Below are 27,090 nucleotides of genomic sequence, written 5' to 3'. Positions count from 1 at the left end.
GATGAGTATCAGATGAAAGGGTGAGTATCAGGTGAAAGGGTGAGTATCAGATGAAAGGGTGAGTATCAGGTGAAAGGGTGAGTATCAGGTGAAAGGGTGAGTATCAGGTGAAAGGGTGAGTATCAGATGAAAGGGTAATAGTTTGTAGAGGACCATGGTGTTGACTTACCTTGCCAGAATATGTAGTTTTTAGAGTCAGCGTGGCATGCTGATATAGGTGGGTGATGGCTGACCTGAGAACAGAGATAAAGAATGGCAGGCTTGTACTTGATGGATCAAACCCTATGAATTATTCAGATGTGGGGCAAATACTTACAGGTCATATTTAGGACATGTGGGTCTGTGTACAGTACCTGTTCTGCTATAAATCGGAGGCCCTTGTCGGGGCGGTCACACTCGTAGGTCTCCCCCAGGACCGGGTTGAAGGGCTTTCCTCCCGCTCGGTGGTAGCTGGACGCGTACCCCGACACTGCAAACGTGGCTACGTACACCTACAGACAGTTAACAGCACTGGTCAGTTTTCAAGTATCAGTCATCAGCACATTCTAATGGACATCATCAGTAACACTTGAGCAGTAACACTTAATGCCTAGCTATTGATTGATGTAGCATTACTGTACCTCTGTCTGTAACTAATGCCTAGCTGTTGATTGATGTAGCATTACTGTACCTCTGTCTGTAACTAATGCCTAGCTATTGATTGATGTAGCATTACTGTACCTCTGTCTGTAACTAATGCCTAGCTGTTGATTGATGTTTGGCTCTACCTGCTGATAATGCAGTGAGGGGAGGAAGAGAACACACAATCATAGCGATGATCCATGAGGTGAACTAGAGAAAAGGGCAAAGGTGTCAATAAATACAGGCTGCATCCCAAATAGCACCCTATTTCCAAGTGCACTACTTTTGACCAGAGCCTTAATGGGTATAGGGAGCCATTTGGAACGCAGCCTGTATTTACTGACACCTCTGCCCGTTTCTCTAGTTCACCTCATGTATCATCGCTATGACGCCCACCTCTCTGACAAACTGACAAACTGACAAGCTTTCCTCCCGCTCGGTGGTAGCTGGACGCGTACCCCGACACTGCAAACGTGGCTACGTACACCTACAGACAGTTAACAGCACTGGTCAGTTTTCAAGTATCAGTCATCAGCACATTCTAATGGACATCATCAGTAACACTTGAGCAGGATAACCACACACACACACACACACACACACACACACACACACACACACACACACACACACACACACACACACACACACACACACACACACACACACACACACACACACACACACACACGGACAGTAGTTAGTGAGTCAAAACACAGGTCAACCCAAGAATGACATTATGACAGTTTTTATGGATGACAGAAAGTGCAAAGTGGAACCATAGAGTTGGATAGAGGACAGCCCTCAATGGCGCTGTCTGTGCTATCTCCATTCTCCAAAGATGACCTGAGCCGGAGATGAGCCCTCTAGTACATCTCTATGAGATAAGAGGTCGTCCCACCATAATTACCCCTGTGGGTACGCAGGAGAACTGTTTGTAGTGGGTTTGTGTCAAATGAACCCTTCAATAACCCTTCATTCTAACAACTGATCATTGCTGGTGAAATTCCCATTCCATTTCCCACAGATATAGCTATCATTGGGCTCCCGGAGTGGCGCAGCATCTCAGTGCTAGTGGTGTCACTACAGACCCTGGTTCAATTCCAGGCTGTATCACAACCGTCCGTGATTGGGAGTCCCATAGGGCGGCGCACAATTGGCCCAGTGTCGTCCGGGTTAGGGTTTACTCACTGTAAATAAGAATTTGGTCTTAACTGGCTTTTCTAGTTAAATAAATAAAATGTAAATAATTTCCTCTCCATTTGAGTAGAATGGGCCTGATGACCTCAGTAATGTGAAACTGAATGGGAGAGGCTGTGTCCCAATGGAACTCTATTTAGTGCACTACTTTTAATCAGGGCCCATAGGGAATAGGGTGTCATTTGAGAGGAAGCCAGAGTGGCTGGCTGGCTGAGAGGATGCTGTCTGGATCTGGATGTCCCCTCTGATAGGCCACACTGGGCCAGGGGAAAAGCACTCATCTTCATCATCACCATCTCCTCCACTCCACAAAGACCCTGATGGGATAGCTGTCTTCATCTGCCTGCTGCCTGTCCTCTTCAACACAGATTAGAGCTGTCTTCAGCTGCCTGTCCTCTTCAACACAGACTAGAGCTGTCTTCAGCTGCCTGCAGCCTGTCCTCTTCAACACAGATTAGAGCTGTCTTCAGCTGCCTGCTGCCTGTCCTCTTCAACACAGATTAGAGCTGTCTTCAGCTGCCTGCTGCCTGTCCTCTTCAACACAGACTACAGCTGTCTTCATCTGCCTGCTGCCTGTCCTCTTCAACACAGACTACAGCTGTCTTCAGCTGCCTGCAGCCTGTCCTCTTCAACACAGATTAGAGCTGTCTTCAGCTGCCTGCTGCCTGTCCTCTTCAACACAGATTAGAGCTGTCTTCAGCTGCCTGCTGCCTGTCCTCTTCAACACAGACTACAGCTGTCTTCATCTGCCTGCTGCCTGTCCTCTTCAACACAGACTACAGCTGTCTTCATCTTCCTGCTGCCTCTCCTCTTCAACACAGATTAGAGCTGTCTTCATTTGCCTGCTGCCTGTCCTCTTCAACACAGACTACAGCTGTCTTCATTTGCCTGCTGCCTGTCCTCTTCAACACAGACTAGAGCTATCTTCAGCTGCCTGCTGCCTGTCCTCTTCAACACAGACTACAGCTGTCTTCATCTGCTTGCTGCCTGTCCTCTTCAACACAGATTAGAGCTGTCTTCAGCTGCCTGTCCTCTTCAACACAGACTACAGCTGTCTTCAGCTGCCTCTCCTCTTCAACACAGATTAGAGCGGTCTTCAGCTGCCTCTCCTCTTCAACACAGATTAGAGCTGTCTTCAGCTGCCTGTCCTCTTCAACACAGACTACAGCTGTCTTCAGCTGCCTCTCCTCTTCAACACAGATTAGAGCGGTCTTCAGCTGCCTCTCCTCTTCAACACAGATTAGAGCAGTCTTCAGCTGCCTGCTGCCTCTCCTCTTCAACACAGATTAGAGCTGTCTTCAGCTGCCTGCTACCTCTCCTCTTCAACACAGATTAGAGTTGCAAAATTCCCAGGTTTTTCAGAAATCTGAGTTTGGGAGCAGGTTGCAATTAAACTAACACAAGTGATGGAGAAAGTGGCTGAATGGCTAAATATTTCCTCATAACACAGGTTATTAATAACACTAATAAACAAGGTAGGCTTTGCTCGCTGTAGTCTAGAGAGCACTACTGTACCTCTGTCTGAAACTAATGCCTAGCTATTGATTGATGTTGCATTACTGTACCTCTGTAACTAATGCCTAGCTATTGATTGATGTAGCATTACTGTACCTCTGTCTGTAACTAATGCCTAGCTGTTGATTGATGTAGCATTACTGTACCTCTGTCTGTAACTAATGCCTAGCTATTGATTAATGTAGCATTACTGTACCTCTGTCTGTAACTAATGCCTAGCTATTGATTGATGTAGCACTACTGTACCTCTCTCTGTAACTAATGCCTAGCTATTGATTGATGTAGCACTACTGTACCTCTGTCTGTATCTAATGCCTAGCTATTGATTGATGTAGCATTACTGTACCTCTGTCTGTAACTAATGCCTAGCTGTTGATTGATGTTTGGCTCTACCTGCTGATAATGCAGTGAGGGGAGGAAGAGAACACACAATCATAGCGATGATCCATGAGGTGAACTAGAGAAAAGGGCAAAGGTGTCAATAAATACAGGCTGCATCCCAAATAGCACCCTATTTCCAAGTGCACTACTTTTGACCAGAGCCTTAATGGGTATAGGGAGCCATTTGGAACGCAGCCTGTATTTACTGACACCTCTGCCCGCTTTCTCTAGTTCACCTCATGTATCATCGCTATGACGCCCACCTCTCTGACAAACTGACAAACTGACAAGCTTTCCTCCCGCTCGGTGGTAGCTGGACGCGTACCCGACACTGCAAACGTGGCTACGTACACCTACAGACAGTTAACAGCACTGGTCAGTTTTCAAGTATCAGTCATCAGCACATTCTAATGGACATCATCAGTAACACTTGAGCAGGATAACCACACACACACACACACACACACACACACACACACACACACACACACACACACACACACACACACACACACACACACACACACACACACACACACACACACACACACACACACACGGACAGTAGTTAGTGAGTCAAAACACAGGTCAACCCAAGAATGACATTATGACAGTTTTTATGGATGACAGAAAGTGCAAAGTGGAACCATAGAGTTGGATAGAGGACAGCCCTCAATGGCGCTGTCTGTGCTATCTCCATTCTCCAAAGATGACCTGAGCCGGAGATGAGCCCTCTAGTACATCTCTATGAGATAAGAGGTCGTCCCACCATAATTACCCCTGTGGGTACGCAGGAGAACTGTTTGTAGTGGGTTTGTGTCAAATGAACCCTTCAATAACCCTTCATTCTAACAACTGATCATTGCTGGTGAAATTCCCATTCCATTTCCCACAGATATAGCTATCATTGGGCTCCGGAGTGGCGCAGCATCTCAGTGCTAGTGGTGTCACTACAGACCCTGGTTCAATTCCAGGCTGTATCACAACCGTCCGTGATTGGGAGTCCCATAGGGCGGCGCACAATTGGCCCAGTGTCGTCCGGGTTAGGGTTTACTCACTGTAAATAAGAATTTGGTCTTAACTGGCTTTTCTAGTTAAATAAATAAAATGTAAATAATTTCCTCTCCATTTGAGTAGAATGGGCCTGATGACCTCAGTAATGTGAAACTGAATGGGAGAGGCTGTGTCCCAATGGAACTCTATTTAGTGCACTACTTTTAATCAGGGCCCATAGGGAATAGGGTGTCATTTGAGAGGAAGCCAGAGTGGCTGGCTGGCTGAGAGGATGCTGTCTGGATCTGGATGTCCCCTCTGATAGGCCACACTGGGCCAGGGGAAAAGCACTCATCTTCATCATCACCATCTCCTCCACTCCACAAAGACCCTGATGGGATAGCTGTCTTCATCTGCCTGCTGCCTGTCCTCTTCAACACAGATTAGAGCTGTCTTCAGCTGCCTGTCCTCTTCAACACAGACTAGAGCTGTCTTCAGCTGCCTGCAGCCTGTCCTCTTCAACACAGATTAGAGCTGTCTTCAGCTGCCTGCTGCCTGTCCTCTTCAACACAGATTAGAGCTGTCTTCAGCTGCCTGCTGCCTGTCCTCTTCAACACAGACTACAGCTGTCTTCATCTGCCTGCTGCCTGTCCTCTTCAACACAGACTACAGCTGTCTTCAGCTGCCTGCAGCCTGTCCTCTTCAACACAGATTAGAGCTGTCTTCAGCTGCCTGCTGCCTGTCCTCTTCAACACAGATTAGAGCTGTCTTCAGCTGCCTGCTGCCTGTCCTCTTCAACACAGACTACAGCTGTCTTCATCTGCCTGCTGCCTGTCCTCTTCAACACAGACTACAGCTGTCTTCATCTTCCTGCTGCCTCTCCTCTTCAACACAGATTAGAGCTGTCTTCATTTGCCTGCTGCCTGTCCTCTTCAACACAGACTACAGCTGTCTTCATTTGCCTGCTGCCTGTCCTCTTCAACACAGACTAGAGCTATCTTCAGCTGCCTGCTGCCTGTCCTCTTCAACACAGACTACAGCTGTCTTCATCTGCTTGCTGCCTAAACATAGAGTCTCTTCACAACGCTGTCTGTCCTCTTCAACACAGATTAGAGCGGTCTTCAGCTGCCTCTCCTCTTCAACACAGATTAGAGCTGTCTTCAGCTGCCTGTCCTCTTCAACACAGACTACAGCTGTCTTCAGCTGCCTCTCCTCTTCAACACAGATTAGAGCGGTCTTCAGCTGCCTCTCCTCTTCAACACAGATTAGAGCAGTCTTCAGCTGCCTGCTGCCTCTCCTCTTCAACACAGATTAGAGCTGTCTTCAGCTGCCTGCTACCTCTCCTCTTCAACACAGATTAGAGTTGCAAAATTCCCAGGTTTTTCAGAAATCTGAGTTTGGGAGCAGGTTGCAATTAAACTAACACAAGTGATGGAGAAAGTGGCTGAATGGCTAAATATTTCCTCATAACACAGGTTATTAATAACACTAATAAACAAGGTAGGCTTTGCTCGCTGTAGTCTAGAGAGCACTACTGTACCTCTGTCTGAAACTAATGCCTAGCTATTGATTGATGTTGCATTACTGTACCTCTGTAACTAATGCCTAGCTATTGATTGATGTAGCATTACTGTACCTCTGTCTGTAACTAATGCCTAGCTGTTGATTGATGTAGCATTACTGTACCTCTGTCTGTAACTAATGCCTAGCTATTGATTAATGTAGCATTACTGTACCTCTGTCTGTAACTAATGCCTAGCTATTGATTGATGTAGCACTACTGTACCTCTCTCTGTAACTAATGCCTAGCTATTGATTGATGTAGCACTACTGTACCTCTGTCTGTATCTAATGCCTAGCTATTGATTGATGTAGCATTACTGTACCTCTGTCTGTAACTAATGCCTAGCTGTTGATTGATGTTTGGCTCTACCTGCTGATAATGCAGTGAGGGGAGGAAGAGAACACACAATCATAGCGATGATCCATGAGGTGAACTAGAGAAAAGGGCAAAGGTGTCAATAAATACAGGCTGCATCCCAAATAGCACCCTATTTCCAAGTGCACTACTTTTGACCAGAGCCTTAATGGGTATAGGGAGCCATTTGGAACGCAGCCTGTATTTACTGACACCTCTGCCCGTTTCTCTAGTTCACCTCATGTATCATCGCTATGACGCCCACCTCTCTGACAAACTGACAAACTGACAAACTCCACTCAACTTCTATTGGTCGGGGAGTGTGGAAGCTGTGGGTCTAGCTCTGGTCCTATGCCTGTCATTCACACTGAGCGACTGCAGCCAGTAACACACATTCATCATTTCAAATGGAACAAACGCTCTGCAGGAAATATATTCCACACACATTTATTACCGCAGTGAGGTCCCATGTCTTCAAAGGCTTTCATCAAATGTCTCTAGCTTTAGAAAAACTGGTCAGTGAATACAAAGAGCCATCAAATCAGGGAAGTGCTGATCCTAAATCCTCAATCCATTATAGTAGTCATATACAATTGCTGATAAACAATTATATGCACAAAAGCAGAAAACCAAACAGATCATTTGTACCAAGTAATTTAAAACGGAGCGAGCCAAGGCACACCACTGGCTACAGCTGAAGGGTCCAATCAGGATCTAGCCAGTGGGAATGAAATGTAATTTCTCCTGAAATGTCCATAGGACATTACAGCACTACCGTGAAGAGTGTGTATTATTCACCATTTGTGCAGAAGGGGTCTTGTGTGCCCAAATGTGTGAATTTGTTCAGTGTGTGTATGTGTGAAAGTGGTACTATGTCAGTGTGTGTGTGTGTGTGTGTGTGTGTGTGTGTGTGTGTGTGTGTGTGTGTGTGTGTGTGTGTGTGTGTGTGTGTGTGTGTGTGTGTGTGTGTGTGTGTGTGTGTGTATTCAGAGCATATTCTCTCTCCATACCCTCAAAGGAGTCCAGTGTGTGTGTGTGTGTGTGTGTGTGTGTGTGGGTACACATCCCCTCTCACCATGCGTTCAAAGGGGTCCTGTGTGTTAGCAGCTCTGTCCAGCAGCTCGCTGTACTCCAGCTCCTCACACAGTCTCTGCAGGGTGTTGAGGGGCTCGTTCAGCTGAACAGGCATAGCCACCTGAATAATCATTACAACACATTTACACAGCAATCACAAAGCTAGATTTGGTCACCTTCATAAGAAAACAAATGTAGTAATTATGTAATAATGTCACGTAAACCAAATGGAATAACGGAAGTATAATAATTAGACATTTAGTCATGTTTAGAGCTTTTCACAACAGAGGAATCTCCACGTTCTACGTAGGCAGAGACAAATCACCAACACAACAGAAATAAACCAACACAGTAGACAGAAATAAACCAACACAGGAGACAGAAATAAACCAACACAGGAGACAGAAATAAACCAACACAGGAGACAGAAATAAACCAACACAGGAGACAGAAATAAACCAACACAGGAGACAGAAATAAACCAACACAGGAGACAGAAATAAACCAACACAGTAGACAGAAATAAACCAACACAGGAGACAGAAATAAACCAACACAGGAGACAGAAATAAACCAACACAGTAGACAGAAATAAACCAACACAGGAGACAGAAATAAACCAACACAGGAGACAGAAATAAACCAACACAGGAGACAGAAATAAACCAACACAGGAGACAGAAATAAATCAACACAGGAGACAGAAATAAACCAACACAGTAGACAGAAATAAACCAACACAGTAGACAGAAATAAACCAACACAGTAGACAGAAATAAACCAACACAGTAGACAGAAATAAACCAACACAGGAGACAGAAATAAACCAACACAGGAGACAGAAATAAACCAACACAGTAGACAGAAATAAACCAACACAGTAGACAGAAATAAACCAACACAGTAGACAGAAATAAACCAACACAGTAGACAGAAATAAACCAACACAGTAGACAGAAATAAACCAACACAGTAGACAGAAATAAACCAACATAGTAGACAGAAATAAACCAACACAGTAGACAGAAATAAACCAACACAGTAGACAGAAATAAACCAACACAGTAGACAGAAATAAACCAACACAGTAGACAGAAATAAACCAACACAGTAGACAGAAATAAACCAACACAGTAGACAGAAATAAACCAACACAGGAGACAGAAATAAACCAACACAGGAGACAGAAATAAACCAACACAGTAGACAGAAATAAATCAACACAGTAGACAGAAATAAACCAACACAGTAGACAGAAATAAACCAACACAGGAGACAGAAATAAACCAACACAGTAGACAGAAATAAACCAACACAGTAGACAGAAATAAACCAACACAGTAGACAGAAATAAACCAACACAGGAGACAGAAATAAACCAACACAGGAGACAGAAATAAACCAACACAGGAGACAGAAATAAACCAACACAGTAGACAGAAATAAACCAACACAGTAGACAGAAATAAACCAACACAGTAGACAGAAATAAACCAACACAGTTGACAGAAATAAACCAACACAGGAGACAGAAATAAACCAACACAGTTGACAGAAATAAAGCTAAAAGTCCATGGATACCTTGGAGAGGTCTTTCCCTATGTTGTTCTTAAGGATGTTCCATAGACTGATGTTACTGGTGTTAGGGCTGGCCGACGGCAGGCACGACCTGCGTCTTCTCAGAAGGGTCCCGTTCTCTTCACAGCCTGGAGGGTGGAGGGTTATGATCAGGATATTAGTGGTCATAACTACTGTATGTCAATACGTAACCAGGAAAACACGTCCCAAATTGCACCCTATTGTACTAGTGTTGAACAGAGCTCTATGAGCCCTGGTCAACAGGAGTGCATTATACTGGGAATAGGGTGCCACTTGGAACACACATGGTAAAGTGTCCCCTTACCCGAGTTAGGTCTCTCCGTCTCGTTGCTGAAGTTGTCCATGGAGATGTTGTCGCTGACGTTGTCACTGATGTATGAGTCATCATCAGAGGCCTGCAGGATAAAGAATAAATCCTACATTATCATTAGTGACAGGTCAAATATACCTTTTTAACAGCGCCCACCTGAGAGAAGTGAGAACCAGGAAACAGGAAGCTGTCAGGTCCCTTTCAACATCCTGTCACAACATATGGGAACATCATAAATGGTGCCCTATTCCCCATGGGCCCTGGTCAAAATGGTGCCGTAAATAGGGAATATGATGCCATTTGGGATGCATTCAGTGGGTTTGAGAACGGAGGGGGAGGGAGACGGTCGGTCCCAGAGAAGACACTGACAGCTACTCTCCTCTCTGCAGTAAGGGTATTTTATTTTTAGATGGGGGTAATTCACTTTCACACAGCAACAGAAAACATACTGAACATGTTCTGTAGCTCAGAGCTCTGACTGGAGGAGCCTCATTAAGTCTGAATCCAGAAGTGTGTCCAGACAAAGTATCCTCCACATCTGTTACTCCTCTCTCCACCTCCTCCTTCCTCATCCCCCTCCCTCCTCTCTTTCCTCCTCTCTCTCTCCTCCTCCCTCCTCATCCCCCTCCCTCCTCTCTTTCCTCCTCTCTCTCCACCTCCTCCTTCCTCATCCCCCTCCCTTCTCTCTCCTCCTCTCTCTCTCCTCCTCCCTCCTCATCCCCCTCCCTCCTCTCTTTCCTCCTCTCTCTCTCCTCCTCCCTCCTCATCCCCCTCCTCTCTCTCTTCCTCTCTCTCTCCTCCTCCCTCCTCCTCCCCCTCCCTCCTCTCTTTCCTCCTCTCTCTCTCCTCCTCCCTCCTCATCCCCCCTCCTCTCTCTCTTCCTCTCTCTCCCTCCTCCCTCCTCCTCCCCCCTCCCTCCTCTCTCTCTCCTCCTCTCTCTCTCCTCCTCCCTCCTCTCCCCCTCCCTCCTCTCTCTCCTCCCTCTCTCTCCACCTCCTCCTTCCTCATCCCCCTCCCTCCTCTCTCTCCTCCTCTCTCTCTCCTCCTCCCTCCTCTCTCTCCTCTCTCTCTCCTCCTTCCTCCTCATCCCCCTCCCTCTCTTCCTCTCTCTCTCCTCCTTCCTCCTCATCCCCCCTCCCTCCTCTCTTTCCTCCTCTCTCTCCACCTCCTCCTTCCTCATCCCCCTCCCTCATCTCTCTCCTCCTCTCTCTCCTCCTTCCTCCTCATCCCCCCTGCCTCCTCTCTCTCCTCCTCTCTCTCCTCCTTCCTCCTCAATCCCCCTCCCTCCTCTCTCTCCTCCTCTCTCTCCTCCTTTCCTCCTCATCCCCCTCCCTCCTCTCTCTCCTCATCCTCCCTCATCCCCCTCCCTCCTCTCTTTCCTCCTCTCTCTCCACCTCCTCCTTCCTCATCCCCCCTCCCTCCTCTCTCTCCTCCTTCCTCCTCATCCCCCCTCCCCTCTCTCTCCTCATCCTCCTCATCCCCCTCCCTCCTCTCTTTCCTCCTCTCTCTCCTCCTCCCTCCTCATCCCCCTCCCTCCTCTCTTTCCTCCTCTCCCTCCTCCTCCCTCCTCATCCCCCTCCCTCCTCTCTCGCCTCATCCTCCTCATCCCCCTCCCTCCTCATCCTTCCTCCTCATCCCCCTCCCTCCTCTCTCTCCTTCTCTCTTCTCATCCTCCTCATCCCCTCCCTCCTCATTCCCCTCCCTCCTCCCTCCTCATTATCCCTCCTCATCCCCCTCCCTCCTCTATCCTCATCCTCCCTCCTCATCTTCCTCCCTCTTCTCCACCCTCCTCATCCTCTCTAATCATCCCCCTCCTCATCCTCCTCCCACCCCATAGCCTCCCCTTGCTCCTCGTCCTCCTTCTCCTCCCCCGATCCTCCCTCCCTTCCTGTCCTCCTATCCCTCCCTCCTCCTCCCCCTCCCTCCTCCTCTCCTCCTCCAGTATTGACTGGTTTCAACAGCAGAGAGCGAGAGAGAGCAGCCCAGTCAGACACTGACCTCATTTTCTGAGGAGCTGGCAGACAGTAGAACCTCCTGAGCATCGAAGAACTCTGACAGAGACTCTGTGATGGACGCTCTGCTCTCATTGGACGCCTGGTGAACTAGGGGGTGGGATCCATCGGTGGAGTCTTGCTTCTAATAAGAGGAGAACATAATGTCAGTTAGGTTTAATGCTTAGATTAATTCAGTTAGGTTTAGGCTCAGATTAATTCAGCTAGGTATAGGCTTAGATTAATTTGAACTCATTCTCCTGTTGTTAGAACTTTCAAAAGGAAAAAACATTATTGTCTGAAACAATAAACCATGATTAAACATGTACATTTTCAAAGAATAGTGTGACTGTGTGAACTGAAAACACATACAGGTTGTGTCTCAAATGTACCTTATTCCTGTTATAGGGCAGTACTGTTGACCAGGGCCCAGAAAGAGACCCAGAATGTACTGTTGACCAGGGCCCACAGGGGGACCCAGACAGTACTGTTGACCAGGGCCCAGAGGGGGACCCAGACGGTACTGTTGACCAGGGCCCATAGGGGGACCCAGACTGTACTGTTGACCAGGGCCCATAGGAGGACCCAGACAGTACTGCTGACCAGGACCCAGAGGGGGACCCAGACTGTACGGTTGACCAGGGCCCATAGGAGGACCCAGACTGTACTGTTGACCAGGGCCCATAGGGGGACCCAGAAAGTACTGTTGACCAGGACCCATAGGAGGACCCAGACAGTACTGTTGACTAGGGCCCATAGGAGGACCCTGACAGGACTGTTGACCAGGGCCCAGAGGGGGACCCAGACTGTACTGTTGACCAGGGCCCAGAGGGGGACCTAGACAGTACTGTTGACCAGGGCCCATAGGAGGACCCAGACTGTACTGTTGACCAGGGCCCAGAGGGGGACCCAGACAGTACTGTTGACCAGGGCCCATAGGAGGACCCAGACTGTACTGTTGACCAGGGACCATAGGAGGACCCAGACTGTACTGTTGACCAGGGCCCAGAGGGGGACCTAGACAGTACTGTTGACCAGGGCCCATAGGAGGACCCAGACTGTACTGTTGACCAGGGCCCAGAGGGGGACCCAGACAGTACTGTTGACCAGGGCCCATAGGAGGACCCAGACAGTACTGTTGACCAGGGCCCATAAGAGGACCCAGACAGTACTGTTGACCAGGGCCCAGAGGGGGACCCAGACAGTACTGTTGACCAGGGCCCATAGGAGGACCCAGACAGTACTGTTGCCCAGGGCCCAGAGGGGGACCTAGACAGTACTGTTGACCAAGGCCCATAGGAGGACCCAGACTGTACTATTGGCCAGGGCCCAGAGGGGGACCCAGACAGTACTGTTGACCAGGGCCCATAGGAGGACCCAGACAGTACTGTTGACCAGGGCCCATAGGAGGACCCAGACAGTACTGTTGACCAGGGCCCAGAGGGGGACCCAGACAGTACTGTTGGCCAAGGACCATAGGGGGACCCAGACAGTACTGTTGACCAGGGCCCAGAGGGGGACCCAGACAGTACTATTGAACAGGGCCCATAGGAGGACCCAGACAGTACTGTTGACCAGGGCCCATAGGAGGACCCAGACAGTACTGTTGACCAGGGCTCATAGGAGGACCCAGACAGTACTGTTGACCAGGGCCCATAGGAAGACCCAGATCGTACTGTTGACCAGGGCCTATAGGGGGACCCAGACTGTACTGTTGACCAGGGCCCACAGGTGGACCCAGACAGTACTGTTGACCAGGGCCCATAGGAGGACCCAGACAGTACTGTTGTCCAGGTCCCAGAGGGGGACCCAGACAGTACTGTTGACCAGGGCCCATAGGAGGACCCAGACTGTACTGTTGACCAGGGCCCATAGGAGGACCCAGACAGTACTGTTGACCAGGGCCCAGAGGGGGACCCAGACAGTACTGTTGACCAGGGCCCATAGTGGGACCCAGAAAGTACTATTGACCAGGGCCCAGAGGGGGGACCTAGACAGTACTGTTGACCAGGGCCCATAGGAGGACCCAGACTGTACTGTTGACCAGGGACCATAGGAGGACCCAGACAGTACTGTTGACCAGGACCCAGAGGGGGACCCAGACAGTACTGTTGACCAGGGCCCATAGGAGGACCCAGACTGTACTGTTGACCAGGGCTCATAGGAGGACCCAGACAGCACTGTTGACCAGGGCCCATAGGAGGACCCTGACAGGACTGTTGACCAGGGCCCAGAGGGGGACCCAGACTGTACTGTTGACCAGGGCCCAGAGGGGGACCTAGACAGTACTGTTGACCAGGGCCCATAGGAGGACCCAGACTGTACTGTTGACCAGGGCCCAGAGGGGGACCCAGACAGTACTGTTGACCAGGGCCCATAGGAGGACCCAGACTGTACTGTTGACCAGGGACCATAGGAGGACCCAGACTGTACTGTTGACCAGGGCCCAGAGGGGGACCCAGACAGTACTGTTGACCAGGGCCCATAAGAGGACCCAGACAGTACTGTTGACCAGGGCTCATAGGAGGACCCAGACAGCACTGTTGACCAGGGCCCATAGGAGGACCCAGACAGTACTGTTGACCAGGGCCCATAAGAGGACCCAGACTGTACTGTTGACCAGGGCTCATAGGAGGACCCAGACAGCACTGTTGACCAGGGCCCATAGGAGGACCCAGACTGTACTGTTGACCAGGGCCCAGAGGGGGACCCAGACAGTACTGTTGACCAGGGCCCATAGGAGGACCCAGACAGTACTGTTGACCAGGGCCCATAAGAGGACCCAGACAGTACTGTTGACCAGGGCCCAGAGGGGGACCCAGACAGTACTGTTGACCAGGGCCCATAGGAGGACCCAGACAGTACTGTTGCCCAGGGCCCAGAGGGGGACCTAGACAGTACTGTTGACCAAGGCCCATAGGAGGACCCAGACTGTACTATTGGCCAGGGCCCAGAGGGGGACCCAGACAGTACTGTTGACCAGGGCCCATAGGAGGACCCAGACAGTACTGTTGACCAGGGCCCATAGGAGGACCCAGACAGTACTGTTGACCAGGGTCCAGAGGGGGACCCAGACAGTACTGTTGGCCAAGGACCATAGGGGGACCCAGACAGTACTGTTGACCAGGGCCCAGAGGGGGACCCAGACAGTACTATTGAACAGGGCCCATAGGAGGACCCAGACAGTACTGTTGACCAGGGCCCATAGGAGGACCCAGACAGTACTGTTGACCAGGGCTCATAGGAGGACCCAGACAGTACTGTTGACCAGGGCCCATAGGAAGACCCAGATCGTACTGTTGACCAGGGCCTATAGGGGGACCCAGACTGTACTGTTGACCAGGGCCCACAGGTGGACCCAGACAGTACTGTTGACCAGGGCCCATAGGAGGACCCAGACAGTACTGTTGTCCAGGTCCCAGAGGGGGACCCAGACAGTACTGTTGACCAGGGCCCATAGGAGGACCCAGACTGTACTGTTGACCAGGGCCCATAGGAGGACCCAGACAGTACTGTTGACCAGGGCCCAGAGGGGGACCCAGACAGTACTGTTGACCAGGGCCCATAGTGGGACCCAGAAAGTACTATTGACCAGGGCCCAGAGGGGGACCTAGACAGTACTGTTGACCAGGGCCCATAGGAGGACCCAGACTGTACTGTTGACCAGGGACCATAGGAGGACCCAGACAGTACTGTTGACCAGGACCCAGAGGGGGACCCAGACAGTACTGTTGACCAGGGCCCATAGGAGGACCCAGACTGTACTGTTGACCAGGGCTCATAGGAGGACCCAGACAGCACTGTTGACCAGGGCCCATAGGAGGACCCAGACTGTACTGTTGACCAGGGCCCAGAGGGGGACCCAGACAGTACTGTTGACCAGGGCCCATAGGGGACCCAGACAGTACTGTTGACCAGGGCCCATAAGAGGACCCAGACAGTACTGTTGACCAGGGCCCAGAGGGGGACCCAGACAGTACTGTTGACCAGGGCCCATAGGAGGACCCAGACAGTACTGTTGCCCAGGGCCCAGAGGGGGACCTAGACAGTACTGTTGACCAAGGCCCATAGGAGGACCCAGACTGTACTATTGGCCAGGGCCCAGAGGGGGACCCAGACAGTACTGTTGACCAGGGCCCATAGGAGGACCCAGACAGTACTGTTGACCAGGGCCCAGAGGGGGACCCAGACAGTACTGTTGGCCAAGGCCCACAGGTGGACCCAGACAGTACTGTTGACCAGGGCCCAGAGGGGGACCCAGACAGTACTATTGAACAGGGCCCATAGGAGGACCCAGACAGTACTGTTGACCAGGGCCCAGAGGGGGACCCAGACAGTACTATTGAACAGGGCCCATAGGAGGACCCAGACTGTACTGTTGACCAGGGACCATAGGGGGACCCAGACAGTACTGTTGACCAGGGCCCAGAGGGGGACCCAGACAGTACTATTGAACAGGGCCCATAGGAGGACCCAGACAGTACTGTTGACCAGGGCCCATAGGAGGACCCAGACAGTACTGTTGACCAGGGCTCATAGGAGGACCCAGACAGTACTGTTGACCAGGGCCCATAGGAAGACCCAGATCGTACTGTTGACCAGGGCCCAGAGGGGGACCCAGACAGTACTGTTGACCAGGGCCCATAGTGGGACCCAGAAAGTACTATTGACCAGGGCCCAGAGGGGGACCTAGACAGTACTGTTGACCAGGGCCCATAGGAGGACCCAGACTGTACTGTTGACCAGGGACCATAGGAGGACCCAGACTGTACTGTTGACCAGGGACCATAGGAGGACCCAGACTGTACTGTTGACCAGGGCCCAGAGGGGGACCCAGACAGTACTGTTGACCAGGGACCATAGGAGGACCCAGACAGTACTGTTGACCAGGGACCATAGGAGGACCCAGACAGTACTGTTGCCCAGGGCCCAGAGGGGGACCTAGACAGTACTGTTGACCAAGGCCCATAGGAGGACCCAGACTGTACTGTTGACCAGGGACCATAGGAGGACCCAGACAGTACTGTTGCCCAGGGCCCAGAGGGGGACCTAGACAGTACTGTTGACCAAGGCCCATAGGAGGACCCAGACTGTACTGTTGACCAGGGCCCAGAGGGGGACCCAGACAGCACTGTTGACCAGGGCCCAAAGGGGGACCCAGACAGTACTATTGACCAGGATCCATAGGGGGACCCAGACAGTGCTATTGACTAGGGCCCATAGGGGGACCCAGACAGTGCATTAGAAACAGGGAAGCCTTCCTCTGAGGAAACTCCTCTGACAATAATAGAATCACTAACTGTGTGTGTGTGTGTGTGTGTGTGTGTGTGTGTGTGTGTGTGTGAGCTCCCTGAGGATACCAACGGACTCTGATTCACTGTGTGTGTGTGTGTGTGTGTGTGTGTGTGTGTGTGTGTGTGTGTGTGTGTGTGTGTGTGTGTGTGTGTGTGTGTGTGTGTGTGTGTGTGTGTGTGTGTGTGTGTGTGAGCTCCCTGAGGATACCAACGGACTCTGATTCACTGTGTGTGTGTGTGTGTGTGTGTGTGTGTGTGTGTGTGTGTGTGTGTGTGTGTGTGTGTGTGTGTGTGTGTGTGTGTGTGTGTGTGTGTGTGTGTGTGTGTGTGTGAGCTCCCTGAGGATACCAACGGACTCTGATTCACTGTGTGTGTGTGTGTGTGTGTGTGTGTGTGTGTGTGTGTGTGTGTGTGTGTGTGTGTGTGTGTGTGTGTGTGTGTGTGTGTGTGTGTGAGCTCCCTGAGGATACCAACGGACTCTGATTCACTGTGTGTGTGTGTGTGTGTGTGTGTGTGTGTGTGTGTGTGTGTGTGTGTGTGTGTGTGTGTGTGTGTGTGTGTGTGGAGCTCCCTGAGGATACCAACAGACTCTGATTCACTGTGTGTGTGTGTGTGTGTGTGTGTGTGTGTGTGTGTGTGTGTGTGTGTGTGTGAGCTCCCTGAGGATACCAACAGACTCTGATTCACTGTGTGTGTGTGTGTGTGTGTGTGTGTGTGTGTGTGTGTGTGTGTGTGTGTGTGTGTGTGTGTGTGTGTGTGTGTGTGTGTGTGTGTGTGTGTGTGTGTGTGTGTGTGTGTGTGTGTGTGTGTGTGTGTGTGTGTGTGTGTGTGTGTGTGTGTGTGTGTGTGTGAGCTCTTCAGGATAACAACTGACTCTGAACAGAAGGAGAGCTGTTTACAACTAACAATCCCTTCAGTCTAATCTTGTAATCAGTTGTTGTCTCAACACTTAGCTTGATAAGTAGGAGTTGGAGCTGTCAACACTAAGCATCCATATTGTAACAGTTAGGAGTAGAAAACAGTGCTGAACCTGTTACTCTGTAACAACTAAGGAGATGTTGTGATGATACCCACTCATCATTACAGAGGGGCTAAACAAGCAGTGAGTGGGACAACACCTGTTGTATTGGGACTAAGGCCAGCAGATTATAAAATGGGTGAAATGCTATTATAATCATATAGCCTGTTCTCACTAGATAATAATGCCAATGATGATGATCAGGGTTGTAAAATTCTGGTAACTTTCACAAAGTTCCCAGGTTTTTCCAGAAATCACAGTTTAGATTCCTAGAATTAGGAGGGAATATGCATAAAATCCAGAATCATCTGGATTCCGGAATCCTCTGACAAGTTAGTGGAATTTTGTAAACCTGATGATGCTGATGTGGGAGGGAGGGTGTGTCATCATGCACGTCGTCATGCATGTCCCACACCCACCTGTAGGGGACCAGAGAGGTTTATGAGCCCAGTGGAGGATTCTGGGACGCAGCGGGACTCAGCGTGAATGTTGCTCAGACGCTCTCTCAGTTCAGAGTTCTGGGCTATAGCCTGGATGGAACAACAAACAACCATTGTTCTGTTTCAGCACACAGCCACACACACAATGCTGGGACATATTCATTAGTGCACACCGTAGCAAAACCTTTTGCAACAGAAAAATAAAAACACGAGTGTTTCTTATTGGACACATCCCTCCGTGTTGCAGTCTGTTATCTTCTGTTTGGTGCATAGTGAATATGACCCTGGACACCAAAACACCACTTATCTCTACTGATTGGTACGGTTCATACTTTTTCTATTTTCCTAATCAAACATTTTCTATCAAACATTTTCCGCATTACTTGTGTTTCTGCCAATTCAAAAATATAAATGTTTGAAATGTGATTCTGCACAAATACAGCCAACCACTTATAGATTGTGTCAATGGGTTGATCATGTACTGAAAACAGGTGCTGTATGAACACAGAGCTGTGGGGAAGATGTGATGAGGTGCCTACAGATATCTCCCCAATAAGCCCTGAGAAGACCCAAACAAGATGAGATCTGCCTCATCAGTAGTAGGAGTGCTTAAGAACAGAGGTGTCTTTCAAGAGTGACTTAGAGAGGCAAGACATCGAACAAAATACAATGTCACTTCCAGACATTGATATGCCATTAGGGCTGGAGGTCATGGATGAAGACCGTCATGAATAAATGAAATAACCGGCATAACCGTTTAAAAAAACGAACAGCTGACTGAAGACGAGATGACCAGGCACTCTTGTGGTTGAGTCTGTTTCTGCGATAACTTTATGTAACTTTCTGTTGCTCCTTGCTGAAACAAGCAAGGTGTTTTAGCAAAGTCTTCGGTTGCCTAGGCAACACCTCCCTCACTGCAGCAACAGCACACATAGAAATAGAATGAATAGAATGGGCTTGGAACCTCTAACCCTCTAAGCCCCACCCCTGTTTTTTACTGTTGCAACCTCGGACATTTTCCCGGCAAGACCAATTCCCCATTCAACCACTGGTGAAATGCCCTCACAAAGATCTCCAACTGTGTTTCTAATACACAATGAAATGAAACACAGACTAAATCTGCCGTTTCCAGCTACAATAGTCATTTACAATATTAACAATGTCTACACTGTATTTCTGATGAATTGTATTTTATTTTAATGGACAAAAAAAATCGCTTTAAAAAATAAGGACATTTCTAAGTGACCCCAAACTTCTGAACGTTAGTATACATCTAGAGAAAACAAGTTGTATTAAGTGGCTAGCTAGCGTCAGAGTAAGTTGGTCATTTTTAGTAAGCAGAGAGTGTGGGCAGGAAGTGCTGACAGGAAGGCCCTAATCTCACACACACCCATGAAGAAGTTTCAGTTAAACTCACAAACGGAGCACAGAGGAGGATGAACATTGAGAGAAATAAAGGACGTTGAATATCCCCAGGTCAGACTAGTTAGGAGAGACCTAAAAGGAGGAGTCAGGTAACCACAGTGATAGAGGGCTCGGATCATTATGAGATAATGCTCGTATCATTTGGTATTGGAACCCACACCCTAGGGGCTACTTGCGTCACGACTCGCTTGAGCCTGGGGCGGGGAGGCGCCTGTGCTTTAAGAAAGGGTAAGGAAAAATGTGTGGTTAGTGGTTGACTGAAAAAAGCCCCTTTAAGACTGAAAAATACCCTTTAAGGGTTAAGAGCGGGATTGCAGATGCAGGTGCAAGATCTTGTAGAGGGACAAAAAAAAACAAAAAAACACAACTAATGTAAATATACTGCGTCAGTAAAATGTATATAGTATGTATAAGCTGGAAGTAGAAGCCTAAATGTTGTTGTACATTAGTTTACTCCAATTAGGGGAGTGGTGGTAGGGTTAGGGGACTGATACTGTATGTATTTACATTTTTTACATTTTAGTCATTTAGCAGACGCTCTTATCCAGAGCGACTTACAGTAGTAAATGCATACATTTCATACATTTTTTTTTTTTTGTACTGGCCCCCCGTGGGAATCAAACCCACAACCCTGGCGTTGCACACACCATGCTGGTATTGCAAACACCATGCTCTACCAACTGAGCCATGTATTTATTTCAATACATACAGTACCAGTCTAAAGTTTAGACACTCATTCCAGGGTTGTTCTTTATTTTTACTATTTTCCACATTGTAGAATAATAGTGAAGACATTACAACTATGAAATATCACATATGGAATCATGTAGTAACCAAAATAGTGTTAAACAAATCAAAATATATTTTGTATTTCAGATTCTTTAAACTAGCAACCCTTGAATGAGTAGGTGTGACCAAACTTTTGACTGGTACAATATATATTTTGCATAGGCGTCAGAAAAACAACAAGAGTTTTTTTTTTTTAGCCGATGAGTACTGGCCAGAGGGGCGTTGCTACGGCCACAGATGCAAGTGTTAACCATAAATACGTAATTACACTCTTAGAAAAAAAGGTGCTCTCTAGAACCTAGAATGTTTCTTCGGCTGTCCCCATAGGAGAACCCTTTTAAAAAAAAGTTTGGTTCCAGGTAGAACTCTTTTGGGTTCCATGAAGAACCCTTTCCACAGAAGGAATCATTAAGGTTACCTTATTGCTAAAAGTTTTAAGTAGCTGTTAGAGTTTTGAATCACTAACTGACTTGCCTAGTTAAATAAAGGTTACAAAATTCTATTTATACAGTAGTTGTAGAAGGTCAGAGATCATGCTTCTTATTATTAAATGCTGTGCTTCTCATAGGGATTTAGATAAGGGCAGTGGAGGTATCTAATCCATGGTCCATTTTAGCTTATCATAATTGCTTGTGTGATTATTTATTTGTGATATTGACTGATATTGATGGATTGAGCTGGGATTTTATGCCTGTTTAAGGAATTTTGAATAAACTTGCTTTATTGTTCTGAAACCTGTGTCATCAAGGAGTCATACAAGTGCATGTCATTTTTCTCTAGGGTTTAAAAGGAAGCATCTGGTTTATTAGTCAATTGGGAATCTGAGTTACTGGAGTAAAGTTCCCTTGAGGCTAGACGAGTAGCACTGAGTGCATTGGGAAGGAGTCATAGGAGGGGTGATTCTGGGCGGAGTCAACACAGGAAATAGGGGCCTCTTATCGTATTGTGGTCTACGGTGGAAGCTCTGGCCTGGACGATCCTGAGAAGGCGCCAGGTGGAACGGGAGTGAGGCAGCATAAACACTAGGCTCTGAGGATAGCCCACTTTACTGTAGGGCCTTACTGTTGAGGTTGAGGAACAGTTCCTAGCTGTAAACTAGCTCAGTGGTAAGGCAGAGCGGCATCCATCAGGTCTGGAGGATTAATAACAAGGAATAACAGATTGCTCTTGGTAGACAGGTTCGAGTTGAGTTGTTAATCCTGTAGAGGTGGTATTTTAGCTTGACACAACGTTTCGTGGTCAATGAGACTGAGAGCTAGCTAGATAATCAGCTGAGCTAGCAAACAATGTAACAAAAATATAAATTCTTATTAGAAAAGTACTTCATTAACAGGCTCTGCATTTCAGGAATCACAGTAGCAAGTACCCCTGGTGCACTGTTAAATTATTTTGCCATTTCTTTTTTAAAGAAAACTCTCAGTTTTTGTCATAGCCCTCAATGGCTTGAATGCGATTTGATTTCAACATGAGGTTGTCCAAGGAGTCGGGACTCGGCGACAGTTGCCATCCATTGGAGCGATGTGGCTAACTGATGTGGCTCATGATAGGCAGGGCAAAGCCATTTTGGTGATTTCTGGTATATAATCAAAATAAATACATCTCAGCAGTTTTTACCTGATTAAGCACAATACCATTGGAAATAAATACTGAAAGTCAATTTATAGTCGTAAAAATGATGTTGAACATGATGCTGTCGCTGCTTCCTGTTGACAAGACATTTTGATAAATAGCCCAGTCAAAACAGTTTTAACGTATCCAAATCAATAACCAATATGCAGAAACAGTTTGTGATATAATGAAAACCTAAACACAGAATGTACTATCTACCATACATGTGCAATAATAGTAATCAAATGGTATATTTTATAAACTGCACCTTATGAACTGCACACACACCAAAAACCCTGTCGTTTTGACAAGTGGCAATAAATCACTGATATCGATTAGGGGGAAATCAGGTTGTACGTGCTGTTGAAACTAACACAACTAAAGAAACACCTGGAATCTGGAGATATTTAGTACACCACTGGTTACAGAACGACCAGCAGAAGACAGTCAGCTACACTTTGGACTGATGCGGTTTGATTTGGGGGTCGTCAAAACGGAAAGAGAAACGCAACACTTATTTGTCAGTCACTCATATCGATATGACGTTGAAATCAATTGCGCGAGAGGGGGAGATGAGGTTGCACAAAAAACACATCATCTGGGAATAATGTGTACATCACTGGTTAGAGGGCAATTTGTTGAAGATAGCTAGCTACATTTTCAAGTGTTGCATTTTGATGGGTGGGTTGCCAACGGGGTAAGTGTAACACAACCCTTGTTTTGGTTAATCCCTTCCATCGATATCACGCTGAAATCAATAGAACCAGGGGTGTAACGCTGTTTAAACTAACACTATTCAAAGGCCACATGGACATTTGGAATAACCTATACATGGTTGACTAGATGAGAACTTGCATAAGGCTTATATCTATAGTTTAGAATGTCGGATGTAGATTTTTTTGGAGGCTGCCATCACGAAAAAGGGAACAAACGACTTTTCAGTTAGTTAAATTAAAAGGATACTTCTGGATTTTGGTAATGAAGCCCTTTATCTACTTCCCCAGAGTCAGGTCAACTCTTGGATACCCTTTTAATGTCTGCGTGCAGTTTAAAGGAAGTTGCTACTGTATAAAACCAAAGATATTGATCCATTTCAAGCAATCTGTCACGCCCTGGCCATAGAGAGAGTTTTGTTCTCTATTTTGGTTAGGCCAGGGTGTGACTAGGGTGGGCATTCTATGTTCCGTTTTCTATGTTTTGTGTATTTCGGGTATGGCCGGGTATGGCTCTCAATCAGGGACAGCTGTCTATCGTTGTCTCTGATTGGGAGCCATACTTAGGTAGCCTTTTCCCACAGGGTTTTTGTGGGTAGTTGTTTTCTGTCTTGTGTTTTTCACCTGACAGAGCTGTTGCGCTTTGTTCCACTTTGTTTTTGATTCAGTGTTCAGAACGACTAAACATGATGAACACGTACCACGCGGCACCTTGGTCCTCTCCTTGCCACAACCGTTACACAATCAATCTTATGTCATCGTGATGACTATAAACTTTTATACTAACATCACCAATCTGAGGTAAAAAGGATGTGTAATTCCACTCAATTTTATGGGGTGAAAATGCAAGCTTGTGTAAAGTAGTAACACAAACTGTCCACATTAGGGAAATACACTGCTCAAAAAAATAAAGGGAACCCTTAATCAACACAATGTAACTCCAAGTCAATCACACTTCTGTGAAATCAAACTGTCCACTTAGGAAGCAACACTGATTGACAATAAATTTCACATGCTGATGTGCAAATGGAATAGACAACAGGTGGAAATTATAGGCAATAAGCAAGACACCCCCAATAAAGGAGTGGTTCTGCAGGTGGAGACCACAGACCACTTCTCAGTTCCTATGCTTCCTGGCTGATGTCTTGGTCACTTTTGAATGCTGGCGGTGCTTTCACTCTAGTGGTAGCATGAGACGGAGTCTACAACCCACACAAGTGGCTCAGGTAGTGCAGCTCATCCAGGATGGCACATCAATGCGAGCTGTGGCAAGAAGGTTTGCTGTGTCTGTCAGCGTAGTGTCCAGAGCATGGAGGCGCTACCAGGAGACAGGCCAGTACATCAGGAGACGTGGAGGAGGCCGTAGGAGGGCAACAACCCAGCAGCAGGATCGCTACCTCCGCCTTTGTGCAAGGAGGAGCAGGAGGAGCACTGCCAGAGCCCTGCAAAATGACCTCCAGCAGGCCACAAATGTGCATGTGTCTGCTCAAACGGTCAGAAACAGACTCCATGAGGGTGGTATGAGGGCCCGACGTCCACAGATGGGGGTTGTGCTTACAGCCCTACACCGTGCAGGACGTTTGGCATTTGCCAGAGAACACCAAGATTGGCAAATTCGCCACTGGCGCCCTGTGCTCTTCACAGATGAAAGCAGGTTCACACTGAGCACATGTGACAGACGTGACAGAGTCTGGAGACGCCGTGGAGAACGTTCTGCTGCCTGCAACATCCTCCAGCATGACCAGTTTGGCGGTGGGTCAGTCATGGTGTGGGGTGGCATTTCTTTGGGGGGCCGCACAGCCCTCCATGTGCTCGCCAGAGGTAGCCTGACTGCCATTAGGTACCGAGATGAGATCCTCAGACCCCTTGTGAGACCATATGCTGGTGCGGTTGGCCCTGGGTTCCTCCTAATGCAAGACAATGCTAGACCTCATGTGGCTGGAGTGTGTCAGCAGCTCCTGCAAGAGGAAGGCATTGATGCTATGGACTGGCCCGCCCATTCCACAGACCTGAATCCAATTGAGCACATCTGGGACATCATGTCTCGCTCCATCCACCAACGCCACGTTGCACCACAGACTGTCCAGGAGTTGGCGGATGCTTTAGTCCAGGTCTGGGAGGAGATCCCTCAGGAGACCATCCGCCACCTCATCAGGAGCATGCCCAGGCGTTGTAGGGAGGTCATACAGTCACGTGGAGGCCACACACTACTGAGCCTCATTTGACTTGTTTTAAGGACATTACATCAAAGTTGGATCAGCCTGTAGTGTGGTTTTCCACTTTAATTTTGAGTGTGACTCCAAATCCAGACCTCCATGGGTTGATAAATTGGATTTCCATTGATTATTTTTGTGTGATTTTGTTATCAGCACATTCAACTATGTAAAGAAAAAAGTATTTAATAAGATTATTTCTTTCATTCAGATCTAGGATGTGTTGTTTAAGTGTTCCCTTTATTTTTTTGAGCAGCATATATATTCATTTTACATGGCAAAATAATTCAACATGTCAACTTCAGATGATAATATATGTTGCCCACTCACAAACTATTGCAACAATGACATCTATTTCTCACTCATTTGACCATTTAGAGTTTAAGAATACTCTGAAATACAGTTTTACTGGAAGCTCTAGACCAGAGACTCCATAGAGTCTGTGTAGCAGCCTGATCGTTTGGCGGCCCTTCTAATATTTTCTAATGCCAGTTGAGTTGAATCCTGCTTTTACTTCCTACTCTTACGTCCTGCTTTGGTCCTATGGGTACACTCGCAATGGCTGCCAGTCCACCCATTATGCCATCGCTGACTTGACTGGGGAACCCCGCTCTATTCATTCTATATCTATAGTAGCACATGCAGCCAGGAGCGGAGGAGAGGAGAGGAGAGGAGGGAGGGAGGGAAGGCTGTAAAAGAAGGAGGGAAGGCTGGAAAGAGGGAGGGAAGGAGGAAGGGAAGGCTGTAAAAGAGGGAGGGAAGGATGGAAAGAAGGAGGGAAGGCTGTAAAAGAGGGAGGGAAGGAGGGATGGAAAGCTGTAAAAGAGGGAGGGAAAGAGGGAGGGAAGGATGGAAAGAGGGAGGGAAGAAGGGAGGGAAGGAAGGCTGTAAAAGAGGGAGGGAAGGATGGAAAGAGGGAGGGAGGGAAGGAGGGAAAAGGAGGGAGGGAAGGCTGTAAAAGAGGGAGGGAAAGAGGGAGGGAAGGCTGTAAAAGAGGGAGGGAAAGAGGGAGGGAAGGCTGTAAAAGAGGGAGGGAAAGAGGGAGGGAAGGCTGTAAAAGAGGGAGGAAAGGCTGTAAAAGAGGGAGGGAAGGATGGAAAGAGGGAGGGAAGGAGGGAGGGAAGGCTGTAAAAGAGGGAGGGAAAGAGGGAGGGATGGCTGTAAAAGAGGGAGGGAAGGCTGTAAAAGAGGGAGGGAAAGAGAGAGGGAAGGCTGTAAAAGAGGGAGGGAAAGAGGGAGGGAAGGCTGTAAAAGAGGGAGGGAAAGAGGGAGGGAAGGCTGTAAAAGAGGGAGGGAAAGAGAGGGAAGGCTGTAAAAGAGGGAGGGAAGGCTGTAAAAGAGGGAGGGAAGGCTGTAAAAGAGGGAGGGAAAGAGGGAGGGAAGGCTGTAAAAGAGGGAGGGAAAGAGGGAGGGAAGGCTGTAAAAGAGGGAGGGAAAGAGGGAGGGAAGGCTGTAAAAGAGGGAGGGAAAGAGGGAGGGAAGGCTGTAAAAGAGGGAGGGAAAGAGGGAGGGAAGGCTGTAAAAGAGGGAGGGAAAGAGGGAGGGAAGGCTGTAAAAGAGGGAGGGAAAGAGGGAGGGAAGGCTGTAAAAGAGGGAGGGAAAGAGGGAGGGAAGGCTGTAAAAGAGGGAGGGAAAGAGAGAGGGAAGGCTGTAAAAGAGGGAGGGAAGGCTGTAAAAGAGGGAGGGAAGGCTGTAAAAGAGGGAGGGAAAGAGGGAGGGAAGGCTGTAAAAGAGGGAGGGAAAGAGGGAGGGAAGGCTGTAAAAGAGGGAGGGAAGGCTGTAAAAGAGGGAGGGAAGGAGGGAGGCTCTGACTACAGGACTGACTGTGAGACTGTGTGTGTTCAGGTGGGTACACACAGCCAGTAATCCCCCGTAACAGGCTTGTCAGCAGACACTGGTGTGGCGTCAGTATTCACCCAGTATTCACCCTTGATAACTGGTGTGGGAGGACAGGCTACCAGGGTACAATAGCAAGTCAAAAGGAGAGA

The 27,090-nt window shown here is 48.2% G+C and overlaps 1 protein-coding gene across 6 annotated transcripts in view; it reads right to left on the bottom strand.

Moving 5' to 3' along the window:
- The window catches only part of LOC106591933 (oxysterol-binding protein-related protein 3), an 81,082-nt gene that overhangs the window by 17,841 nt on the left and 36,151 nt on the right, over positions 1-27,090 (bottom strand). For 4 of the 6 annotated variants that reach the window (XR_006770028.1, XM_045719202.1, XM_045719204.1 and 1 more), the window contains 7 exons: positions 18,334-18,444; positions 11,610-11,747; positions 9,606-9,696; positions 9,284-9,408; positions 7,704-7,823; positions 354-491; positions 170-233 (listed from right to left, as the gene is read on the bottom strand). Coding sequence is in view for 5 of the 6 variants with exons in the window: in XM_045719202.1 (XP_045575158.1) it covers positions 170-233; positions 354-491; positions 7,704-7,823; positions 9,284-9,408; positions 9,606-9,696; positions 11,610-11,747; positions 18,334-18,444 (787 nt within the window). In the remaining variant the exon portion in view is untranslated. Of the gene's footprint in view, positions 1-169; positions 234-353; positions 492-518; positions 1,109-7,703; positions 7,824-9,283; positions 9,409-9,605; positions 9,697-11,609; positions 11,748-18,333; positions 18,445-27,090 lie in introns of those variants that run through there. The other 2 variants (XM_045719201.1, XM_045719203.1) reach the window with 2 other exon arrangements.

This window comes from Salmo salar, chromosome ssa05 (genome assembly GCF_905237065.1).
Source record: "Salmo salar chromosome ssa05, Ssal_v3.1, whole genome shotgun sequence".
NCBI lineage: Eukaryota > Metazoa > Chordata > Actinopteri > Salmoniformes > Salmonidae > Salmo > Salmo salar.
This window is presented reverse-complemented; position numbering and strand designations above follow the sequence as displayed.